Source organism: Myotis lucifugus, unplaced genomic scaffold (genome assembly GCF_000147115.1).
Source record: "Myotis lucifugus unplaced genomic scaffold, Myoluc2.0 scaffold_903, whole genome shotgun sequence".
In the NCBI taxonomy this organism is placed as follows: Eukaryota; Metazoa; Chordata; class Mammalia; order Chiroptera; family Vespertilionidae; genus Myotis; species Myotis lucifugus.
Window position 1 is genome coordinate 149,732 of NW_005871951.1, and position 12,100 is coordinate 161,831.

Here is a 12,100-nt window from a genome sequence, read left to right on the forward strand (position 1 = left end):
CCCGGTATGAGAATTTCCACACCAATTCGGATGGTAAAACTCGCTTCTGGGAGGAGGAAGAGGAGGAGGAGGGGGGAGGGGAGGGGTAGAAGGAGGAGGAGGAGGAGGAGACGCCCTAGAATCCCCCCCTCCTACCCCCGACGAGTCCGCCTCCTCGGGCACCTCTGGGCACCTCTGGATGAGGTCGGAAGCAAATCTGAGCCGGGCCTTTGTGAAGGCCTTGGTGGAGAGCGCTGTGGGGGACACGCTGTGCTATATTTCCGCGTGGGGCACACGCCCAGTGAGAATGAGCACGTGATTTGGGCGCAGTGGCTTCAGCCTGGTCCTCGGGAAGCCTCGGGGTACAATGTGTACCCGAGTCCGGGCCGGCCTGCGGTGCGCCCCTCAGTGAGTCACCGGCTGTCTCGGCCTGCGGCCGGCGGTGGAGGAACAGGTGGCTCTGGTTCCTCATTCCCGGGAAGGAGCGGGACGGCCGGGCCGCATGTGGCCAACACTGCCTGCAGCGGGGGGGATGAGAGCACAGACCTGGCGGGGAGGGGGCGGGGCACCCACACATCACCGCGCACCCCGTTCGCACCCCTGCCCTGGCTTGTTAATCGAACAGTGTATCTCGGGGATCATTCTAGTGTGAGGAGTTGCATGGTGGGTAGAATTCTTTAAAGAAGATAATATCATCACGGGTGATGATCACATCACAGCTGATAGCCTGTATTTGTATAGCCCTGTGTGATGGTGAAAATACTTTTTATTTGATCTTAATCACGAGATAGACAAGGGCGGCCAGTTCCGTTGCACAGATAAGGAGGCTGATGCCCGGGTCTCGTGTCAGCAAGTGTGAGAACTGAGGTGAGACTCGGTCTCCCGCTCCCGTGGCCTCTGCTCGTTTTTGCTAAGTCATCTCATTTTCATTCTCCCGTCTGCACACGGTTCTCTGGCAGGACCAGCGGGTCTTAGCTCCTAAACTTCATCACGATGGCTCCACAAACCCCTTCATGAAACAGCCCGCGGCAGCCCGGCCAGTGTGGCTCAGTGGTTGAGCGTCGACCTAAGGACCAGGAGGTCACGGTTCGATTCCCAGTCAGGGCACACGCCCGGGTTGTGGGCTCGAGGGAAGATCAGACCCCCACACGCAGGGAGGAGAGAGAGGAGGGCCTTCGTGACCTCAGTGCCGTGGACTCGGAAAAGGCCGCTCCAGGCGGGACCTCCCGGCGTGGTGGGCGCTGTGTCTTCACGCACCGGAGCACAGGGAACTCTGGTGCTCGGCAGTGAGACCGAAGCACGTGTTGCAGGAATTTCCTAGAAGTTTCTCTGAAACGCCCCGAGACCCGGGTACACACTCTCACCCTGTTTCCTGTGGTTTGCCCGGCTTACGGGAAACTGTACTTACTGGTGCCGCGTTTCACAGAAAAACCTGGGTCGCTGGTTGAGCTTTTAAAGAGATAAGGCAGGAGCGGCCTCAACGCTGTGAAACTGTTCTGCCCTCGTCTCTAAAGCAGAGTCCCGGGCCCCCTGGCTTGACAGCTGGGCACATGTGAGTGACATCCACAAGGAGCCCCGATTATTACAGAACTGAATCAGACGGAGGCCTCAGCTTCAGAAGGAGCCCGGAGGAGTGCGCTTCGCGGGCCAGGCGCTGTAGTTACAGAACAGAATGCCGTCCCCAGCCACGGCCTCCATTTATTACAACTTCAAACGTTCTCGGCCGGCGCGGCTCAGTGGTTGAGCGTGACCTAGGAACCAGGAGGTCAGGGTTCGATTCCCGGTCAGGGCACAGGTCCGGGTTGCAGGCTCGATCCCCAGTGTGGGGCGTGCAGGAGGCAGCCGATCCATGATTCTCTCTCATTGATGTTTCTTTCTATTTCTCTCTCCCTCTCCCTTCCTCTCTGAAATCAATAAAAATATATATTTAAAAAACAACAACTTTAAACGCTGTAAGCCCCGGAGGTGAATCTCTTCCACTGATCCACCCTGTGCACCATGTTTTTTAAAGGAAGGGGTGGGGGAGCGTGCGGTTAGCCTAGGACCTTACTAGATGCCATGATAAAAGCCAGCACCCGTGGGTGGCATTTACAGTCTGCAGAGCCCTTCACAGCTGACATTGACGCTGCCTCCCAGCCCCAAGGCACCCTGGACCCTGGGGCTCCTCAGGCCACGCCTCCCGCTGGCCCACGGCTCCCTGCCAGGCCCTGCCCACAGGGGGCGCGAGAGGGCTGCCGGCGGGAGGTGAGGGCCAGCGTCGGGCCTGTAGGATCCGAGAACGAGGGGGCTGGCCGTTTCCCCTGGTCACTCTGTCAGCTCCGTGTCCCCTTAGGGTGTTTTCGTCCTTCGACGCCTGTTTAACCGGCTCCTTCTATGAAATTCTCTCCCTGAAAACCACTGGTGTGGTTTCCGTTTTCCCGGCTGGACCCCGATTCGGGCAGCCTTTCCTCTCACAAGCGGTGAGGTCGCTGGTACTTGGCCTGTTTGACGGCTGAGGAATGGAGACTTGCTCTCGTGCAGTGACTTAGCCTGAAGTCACCCAGAGCGGAGACCCGCGCCTCCACCTCGAGCTCCTCTGCTCCTCTGCGTTGCGGTTCATCTCAGCGTGGCTCTTGCCGGACTTTTTTTTTTCCCCCCAGAGAGGAAAGGAGAGGGAGAGAGAGAAACATCAGTGATGAGAGAGAATCATGGATCGGCTGCCTCCTGCACACCCCACACTGAGGATGGAGCCCACAACCTGGGCATGTGCCCTAACCCGGAATCGAACCGTGACCTCCTGTTCATAGGTCGATGCTCAGCCACTGAGCCGGGCAGAACTTATTTTTTCAAATGTCATTGTCTGCTTCCGGAGGCTGCGAAGGTAGAGAATGCCCGTGGACCGCTCGCTCACCCGGGCACCTTGCCTGGCACGGTCCTGGGTCCGCCCTGAATGCTCGCACAGGTGCGTTCCTGCCGTAAAGCTGCAGCGTTCTTAGGGCTGCACCCCTAGAGGTCCAGGCTCCTCCCAGGACCCCGCAGGGCCTTCGGTTGTCACGGCTCCTCCAGTCTGTGACCGTTTCCCGGGTTTTGTGACTTTTCGTGACCTTGACCATCTGGGCTGAGCTTGCCGTGAGCTCGTCTGTGGAACTCGCCCGCCGTTGGGGTTCGGGTGTTCCCTCGTGGTCAGAGCAGTGATGGATTTGGGGGAAGAAACCAGAGGCAAATGACCTCCCTAAGGTACAGCATCGCTCGTGCCGTCTTCCTGGGGACGGCGACCTTGAGCACGTGGGCGGGCGGTGTGGTCAGGTTTGCCCCTGCAGGCCTCTCCTTTTCCATAATTTATTCATTAGACTCAGCCAGGCACTGAATCCTCTTGCTGAACTTGGGCCTCGCGCCTGACTTGCGGGGCAGTGCCTTCTCGGCAGATTATTAACTAGGATCTTTGTACGCGTGGCCAGGCTAAGACCGCAGACCCAGGATCCGGCCGGCGCGGCTGGGAGGTAGGGCCATGCGGTGCCTCTTGGGGAATCACCACCTGCTGCACCGTCTTTGCTTCGTGCTGTGTTCAGACTTGGCACTTGGCTATTTTGAGTCTCGGAAAGCAGGTGGTTAACGCTCAGACACCCTGTTTGTTCTGGATGAGCTGGGGTCACCTCTGACAAGCCCTGGAAGATGGCCAGAGCTTGGCCAGGGTAGGTCAGTAGGTTGAGCATCATCTCATGCACCAAGGGGTCACTGGTGTGATTTCCTGTCAGGGCACATGCCTAGATTGTGGGCTTGATCCCTAGTAGGGGGTGTGTAGGAGGCAGCCGATCGATGTTTCTCTCTCATCAGTGTTCCTCTCTCCCTCTCTCTTTCTCTCTTTCCCTTCCCCCCCACTCTCTCAAAAAATAAAAATAAAAATCAATAAAAACAAGATGACCTGAAGCCCAGGCTCTTGGTAGCGGGCAGACGATCAGTAACAGGAGGAAGAGCCGTTCAGAGGCCGCTGCAGGGAACGGGCGGGGCGGGGGGCGCTGGAGGACGCGGCTCAGGGATGGAGACTTGCAGGGATGGGCCGAGAGGCGATGGGCGACAGGCGTGGAGGGGGGCGGAGAGCTCAGGTAGGAGGCAGGGAAGGGATGGGTGGGACACGGGACGAGAGCGCCCCAGTGACATAACTCAGCCTTGGAGCTGGACGCTGACCATGACATCCTGTGGGTATTTGTGTTCTGCCCCTGGGATTCACCGTCTAGAACACAATAGCCCTACTATGCTTCTTTGGGGGGAAATGTACACTGTCTATTTTTAAATGCATATTTTGACTGATACGGGGCTTGCCTCTCTGGGCATATTCTTTGCACACAGCGTCAGGCGTCTGAAAATCTCTTTCTTACAAGCGGATTCCTGTTTGGGAGCTGGGTGATGCGTCTCCTGACCAGATGCAGCCCAGAAGCCGGGCGTCTAGAATGGGGTGCCTGTCTGAAAGGGGTGGCGTCTCTGGCCGTTAGCCATTATTTACCAACTCGCCGGGCGGAAAAGATGACTGGTCTGCCGCGGAGAGCACTGTGTCCCTCTGGGCGCTGCTCGAAATGAGCGGGTGTTGGGCAACATCCTTTGTATCTGAACACAGCGCTCGGGGAACAGCCTTTGTTGTGCAAGCACAGCAGGGGGGGGAGGGGGATTGTTGTTGTCCCGCTGGGAGGGGTCCCCATCTTGGCGAGGGCTTCCTGTCCGTGAGGAAACCGGAAGTCGCGTACGTTTCATTTGTCATCAAAACAGTACCCGGAGTCTAGTGCAGTGGTTCTCAACCTTCTGGCCCTTTAAATACAGTTCCTCATGTGGTGGCCCAACCATAAAATTATTTTCGTTGCTACTTCATAACTGTCATGTTGCTACTGTGATGAATCGTCATGTAAATATCTGATATGCAGGATGGTCTTAGGCGACCCCTGTGAAAGGGTCGTTCGACCGCCAAAGGGGTCGCGACCCACAGGTTGAGAACCGCTGTTCTAGTGGGTGCATTTGACGTCAGAGTGGCGCCGAACGGGCTGCCTGCAGGTCACGGTGCCCCCATGGGAGCCAAGACCTGACCCGTAAGAATGGGGCGACCGAGGGTCTTCCACGGCCGTTGCCGGGGATCTGGGCGGTTTTATGACGGCGCTTCACCCTCCAATGGAGTGTGCACTCTTCCCTTATCCCTGGTTAAGGTGGACAGAGAGAATCGAGCCATTGGGCCTGCTCGTGCTGGGGTTTAAGTATTTTGGAGCCCGGCTCGGTGGTTGAGCATCGACCTAGGAACCAGGAGGTCCCTGTCAGGGCACATGCTTGTCTGTGGGCTCGATCCCTAGTGTGAGGTGTACAGGAGGCAGTCGATTGATGATTCTCTCGCATCGTTGATGTTTCTGTCTCTCTTTCTCCATTCCTCTCTGAAATCAATTTTTTTTTAAAAAGAAGAAACAGGAAAAAGTCTTTAAATAAATCAATACATACATATATAAATACATAGATACATAGGTGGATGAATGGATGAATGGATGGATGGATGGATAGATAGATGTTTTGGGAAGGTCAGCCTTCGCTGTGCGGTCACAGCCATGACACCGGCCCTGTGTCCTGCCAGGGCACCCAGCGGAGGCGTCACGGGCTCTAAAGGGGCCGCCGTCTCGGATCTCTGGGAACCAGACCTGGGCCCAGAGCATCTTCGTGTTGAGGTCACCCAGCGACACCCTCTTGGGGTCCCCTTCCCGCCTCTGGTTGGGGAATGGGGTGTCTTGTCGGCTTTGTGATCACCTTCCTGCTGTGGCGGTGAACTCCCGGGAGGACTGGATGGAAACTTAGCAAAAAGGGGGTTTTTCTGCTGCAAATAGAGCCCTTTGACGTGCTGGCCCACCGCAGGCGCAACGCCGCCTGCCTCCGGCAGCAGCTGGTTAAACAGGCAAATTTGCATTCATTTTGCGGCATCCACGCAGAGACGACACTGCTCTCCCCTGACGCTGATCTAAGAAAACGCTCCAAGGCAGCGCGAGTCTAAAAATACCCACTGCTGAGTCGTGGACACACTACACTTCTGAGAAGAGAGGAAGTAGAGAAAGCGGAGAAAACAGCCAGGCATCAAATAGAAGGAACTGAAATTTAAATATAAAAGCCCTAAGACCTGCCGACGAAAGGGTGACTGTAGGGCTGTAAAGGCGTTAGTTATTCACATGACTCCAGATGTTGGTCGCCATAGTAACTATCATTTGATGCTTTGCCACAAATGGTACACGCCTGCTAACCTACCAAATGAGCACTCTTCTGCTTTAATTATAAACTGCCTAAAATCATTTTCTTTTTCTTTGGAATCAGATTTTTGGCATTTGGGGCTTCCTGTTTTCTAAGTAAAGACTGTATTTGTGCAGCCCTGGGCTGGTGTGGCTCAGTGGTTGGAGCATCGGCCTGCACACCGGAGGGTCTAGGGCAGCGGTTCTCAACCTTCCTAATGCCGCGACCCTTTAATACAGTTCCTCATGTTGTGGTGACCCCCAACCATAAAATTATTTTCGTTGCTACTTCATCACTGTCATTTTGCTACTGTTATGAATCATCATGTAAATATCTGATCTGCAGGATGTATTTTCATTGTTACAAATTGAACATCATTAAAGCATAGTGATTCATCACAAAAACAATATGCAATTATAGATGTGTTTTCCGATGGTCTTAGGCGACCCCTGTGAAAGGGTCGTTCGACCCCCAAAGGGGTCGCGACCCACAGGTTGAGAACCGCTGGTCTAGGGTTTGCTCCCCCATCAAGGGCAGACACCTGGGTTGCAGGCTCGATCCCTGGCTCCGGCCAGGACACATGCAGGAAGCAGCCAGTGCTTGTGTCTCTGTCTCTCCCTCTCCCTCCCTCCCTTCCGCCTTCTCTAAAATCAGTGGGAAATATCCTCAATGAGGATTAACCAAAAAAAGAAAAATAAGAAGATGGGGGAGGCCACAGGATGGGCACCGGCTCGAAGGTGCTCCAGAGCCACAGCGGGCATGCGCTGCACGCGATCGGGCCTGAGACGAAGAGCAATACTAGCAAATCATGTCCTTTTTAAAAGGCTTTTTACCGAAGCTGTTTATTTTTATGAATGGGTTATGTCCTTTTAGAGGCTCCTGGGAATTGCCCAGTAATTTACCACTGAAACAAGGTATCCTTCCATTTCATATGCATTGTGACCACGTTTTCTACAGCAAAAATGTGAATGCATTTGTAGGGGTAGTTGAAATTAGAATGGCTTAAAAAGTATCTAGGATATATGGTTGATATGCTAGTGTACATACATATTGTATGTGTGTATACACACACACACACACACACACACACACACACACACACACAGTAGCAGTTCCACATTTGGTCACCAGGGGGCACTTTGCCGACGTGAGGCCAACGTGAAAGAAGAAACTGATGAACACCAGGGTTAAAGGTCAAAGGGAAGCTGGCGCAGAATTACTCAGAGTCTTGATTGGCAACCCCCGGGGGGGCCCCTTTGAATGAGCTCATCTGGCTGAACCCACGCTGTATATGCTCCCGTCCTGGGCCTGAGGCCTGTGGGATTCACATTACTCTGAGATGTGGGCTCATTTCAGCACAGACACTGCAGGCCCGTCGGGAGGTGCTGAACCCCACGCAGGGCAGCAGGTGTAAGCCCTACAGACGGAACTCAGAGGCGTGCCTGGCCCATCCCTGAGCCCCAGGCTCAGCAGGCAGAGGAGAGTGTGGAGTGAATGGGCCTTGGAAATTCAGAGGAGCAGCCGCCACGCCTGTCAGTAACGCGCGTTCCAGCCTCCTGGGCGCAAGGTGAGCAGCGGCCGCGGCTGCGCAGAGCTCCCTGCCATCGGCGCCCCCTGCATGGCCATGTGTGTCCTCTGCAGGTGCCGTGAGAGTCACCGACAAGGACTCTGTCTCGCTGTGCTCCGAGAAAGCTGGGCTCTGAGAAGACCTTAGACCAGTGGTCCCCCCCTTTCTTGGCCACGCCCACCTGAGCATCTCTAACATCCTGATGCCCCCCCCTCCCTGTGACATAGAATTCTTATTATTCAAACAGTGAACTCCTATTCACAGGGAGGAAGCCTGAAAGGCCATTAAGTTGGTCTAAACAAGCTTCCAAAGAGCATGGCATCCACGAAAGAGAAAAATAAAAGAACGGAAGGACAGTTGAAGTCCTGGGGAGGAAATCGCTGAGAAATTGTTAAAAGAATAATAATATGAAGTGATAGGAAAAAATAGCAAATAAAGTTTCAAAACATATAATAGAGACCTGAAATGCATAAATACGTCACAATATATATTTATATACAGTATATGAGGCCCCTAGAACCATAAGAAATGCAAAAAATTCACTGTTCATAACTCATTCTCGAATTGCCTCCCTTAAACATCAAATTGCCCCCCTTGAGGGGTGTGTGCCCCACATTCAGAACCACTGCCTTAGACACTCCTGTTAAAATGTAGGAGGAGCCCTGGCTGGTGTGGCTCAGTGGATAGGGCATTGGCCTGCAGACTGAAGGGTCCCAGGTCGGATTCCGGTCAAGGGCACATGCCCGGGCTGCAGGCTCGATCCCCAGTGGGGGGTGTGCAGGAGGCAGCCTATCAATGATTCTCTCTCATCATTGATGTTTCTATCTCTCCCTCTCCCTTCCTCTCTGAAATTAATAAAAAAATATATTTTTAAATGTAGAAGGGGGGTGGCATTAGGTGCCTTTTTTATGTGCTGCTGCTGACGCATAGGGTGACCTCCGGGGGGTTCGGACTCGCTCCCAGAACCTGAGCAGGTGACTGTTGAACTGTCAGACTCCCCGCACTCTGCTCAGGTTCCTAGAACATCCCGGCATCAGAACCACCTGTAGGCGGCCCCGCGGCAGCCGAGGCAGCTGCAGCAGAAAGAGTGTGGCTTCTGGGTCGAAATCCTGGTTCTGCTGCTCATTAGCCCTGGGGCCTTCCATAACTACACCAATCTTTTGAGTCTCGTTCCTTCTTTTTTAAAAACAATTTTTTTATTGATTACAGAGAGAGGAAGGGAGAGGAGGAGAGAAACATCAAAATGAGAGAATCATCAATTGACTGCCTCCTGCACGCCCCCTACTGGGGACCGAGGCGAAAACCCGGGCGTGTGCCCTGACGGGGAATCTAACCATGACCTCCTGGTTCGTAGGTCAGTGCTCAGCCCCTGAGCCACACCGGCCAGGGCCATCTCACTTTTCATAACGAAGGCAGGCTCCAGGTAAAGACTGGCGGACACAGAATGACATGGACCTGCACCTTGTGACAGAGAATTGAGGCTCAGGTAACATTCTAAATGGAAGACAAAGATCACGAGGCTTTCGTTGGATTTTTCCCCCCTTTTCTATTGTTTTTATTTTTTTGGAGGGTGTGGAGGAAAAAAGGGCAAAGAGGGAAGGAAGGACTGGTCTTTTATTTATTTTTTTTAAACTCGGGAGGAGTTATGGCTCACTCCCCCGTGCCTGTGCAAATGTATATGATTAACGTGCTGCTCCAGAAAACTATTTTAATCCCAAAGTCATTTATTTTGGCTTTACTATAGACTAGCATTTGTGTCGGATTTTGCTGCCCTAATTTCTTTTTGCTTAAGTGTATTTGAAAATCGTTTTAAATTCCTTTGGTGGAAGTGGGGGTCGAGGGAGAGAAATGGGCCACAGCCGGGGCTGATGGGGTTTCCGGCTTCCCCGAATAAAAGCCTCTGACACGCGGCCGGTGGGAGAGAAAACCAGAACCAGCTTTCCGGAGAACAGTTTGGCAAACATATTCTTAAAACTCTTAAAAAATATGCTTACTCTTTGATCCAGAAATTCCAGGCCTAGGAATTTGTCCTAAGGAAGGAATCAAACGAGCATGCAGAAATGCAGGACCCAGGCACTCACCACATTTATATCAGAAAAATAAAACACAAACACACACGAGGTGAAACCAGCGGAAACCAGGGAGGACTATGGGGTTGATTCCAGCAAGCGTGCCTCTGCCGCTGCCGTGGGAGGTCACGTCCGATCACGGCTTTACCAGTGTCCACCACGTTGTTCTACGTGGAAAAGAGGCTGTAAAGCAGCGTGTGCAGCTTGAAACGGCTCGGAGAAGCGGAGGCAGGTAGGCGGGCCGGGTGTGGACGGACGCCTCCCGGGGAAGACCCCGCCGTGTTAGCTTCGGTCTAAATCGCTGAGTGGTGAAATGGCAGCTGATTTTGTACTTTTTTGTGTGTTTTTCAACTTTTCTGCTTGAATACGGGGTGTCCCCCCCAAAAAAAGGTAGACACCCTTTTTTCTGATAGCTCAATTGATGTTTCTTTCTTTTCAGATTTAGCCCATTGGGATGAATAATTATTCAAAGTGCGTATACGTTTGGGGGGGCACCCTACATGCGTTGCTTTGTAAGTAGGAAACCCCACTATCAGGTATTTTAAAAGGATGCGTGTTTAATGTATCAACGGAGAAAGTAAAATGTTGCTGCTCGGTACCCACAGAGGGTAATTGGATACACATGTGACAGTTTAGATTGAATGTGTTTTCTCAAGGGCCATGTGCACGCATGTGAATTATCAGCAATCATATCGGATCCATAAAATTAGGTGCTGTCGGCTGTGTTTTCTGAGTGAAAGAACCATCGTCAGCAGAACCCCGTGGAGGCCCCGGCAGAGTGGACGGTGGGCCCCGCTCCCCGAAGCCGCTCCAGGAGGGAGCGAGGCTGTCTCGGGAGCGCCACGCTGAGGCAGAGCTACACCGTCTAGTAGGTTTTCTGTGAATTAGATGCCAAAATCGTTCATTGTCCACAAAGCATCGGCACCGTGCGGGGCACATTGGAGAATCCATCTTCTGAAGGCAGTTCCCAGTTCAGTGTGTTCCTGTGTCTCCTCGCGTCTCCTCCTTGCGGGAGAGTGTGAGGTCAATGCCGGGCAGCCAGGGACCGTGATGGCCCCGGGAGAGCTCCTGGCGCTGGTTCCAGAGGCCTCTGCTGCCTCTGAGGGGCCGGGAACGGAGGACCGTGCCCTGCGCGGGCGGCCGGCTTCTCCCTGCTCGCAGTCCCACGTTCCCCAGGCGCGTGTGGCCTCTCTGAGGGGAACACCTGCGGGTCTGGCACCCGTCGTCCAAGGTCAGAGGGAAAAGCCTTTGTGATGAATGCGGACACCGCGTGTGTGTCCGTTTGGTACTTGTAGGCGTTCTTGTTAGCGATCCACATTGTGAACGCTGACTCAGGTGAGCTTCATGGAATGGGAAAAGCAGGTAAATCTCTCTTTTTTAAAAAATACTGTTTTATTATTGATTTCAGAGAGGAGGGGAGAGAGGGAGAGAGAATCATCAATAATGAGAGAGAATCATGGATCCGCTGCCTCCTGCACGCCCCCTACTGGGGATTGAGCCCGCAACCCGGGCCTGTGCCCTGACCGGGAATCGAACCTCGATCTCCTGGTTCGTAGGTCGATACTCAACCTCTGAGCCACCCCAGCTGGGCAAATCTCACTCTTTTGACGCCAAATCAAATCCCAGTTCTACCGGCTGTGACCTGGAGCAAGTCCACACGCTGTGGCGGCTCTCCGTGTCCTCCGGCGTTCGGGCCTGGCACCTGCCCCCCTCACCTGGCCAGGCTGCGAGGCCCCGTGCCAGGGAGGGGCGGTCACGGGTCTTCACTCACCGCTGTCTTCTCCCGCTTTGCCCGGCAGTTTCCTTACGCCGCCCCGCCGCCCCAGGAGCCAGTGAAGACGCTGAGAAGCCTGGTCAACATCCGCAAGGACACACTGCGGCTGGTCAAGTAAGTCCGCAGGTCCCAGCGCTCCATGGGGCCAGGGCCAGGCCCTCCTCGGGCAGCCCGCCCCGCAGAGCCTCGCAGAGCAGGGGTGCCGGCCCCAGAGCCTGACCCGCGCCTGCTTAGGTCGGGCTCTGCATCGAGACCTTTCAGGCTTCACCTCATCGTCCGTGAGGGCGAGCCCTGCCCCTTCCCTGGCAGCCGCCGTGCGGCTGAATTTCTTTTAAAAGAAGAATTACTGGGAGAGAAAGTGAATCTTGCAGAGACCTCCACAAGCCTGTGTAAAGAGGAGCTATTTGAACTTGGAATAGGAAGTCCGTAGTCATTGATTATATTTACTTTTAAATTTATTCTTAACCTCATACGCCCAGACAGAGTGCC

The 12,100-nt window shown here is 54.0% G+C and overlaps 1 protein-coding gene across 1 annotated transcript in view; it reads left to right on the plus strand.

Moving 5' to 3' along the window:
• The window catches only part of LOC106695156 (E3 ubiquitin ligase Rnf157-like), a 34,952-nt gene extending 23,214 nt beyond the window's left edge, over positions 1–11,738 (plus strand). The window contains exon 3 of the mRNA XM_014448719.2: positions 11,637–11,738. Coding sequence (XP_014304205.1) covers positions 11,637–11,729 — 93 coding nt within the window. The 3' untranslated portion in view covers positions 11,730–11,738. The remainder of the gene's footprint in view (positions 1–11,636) is intronic.
• Positions 11,739–12,100: the final 362 nt, after the last annotated feature.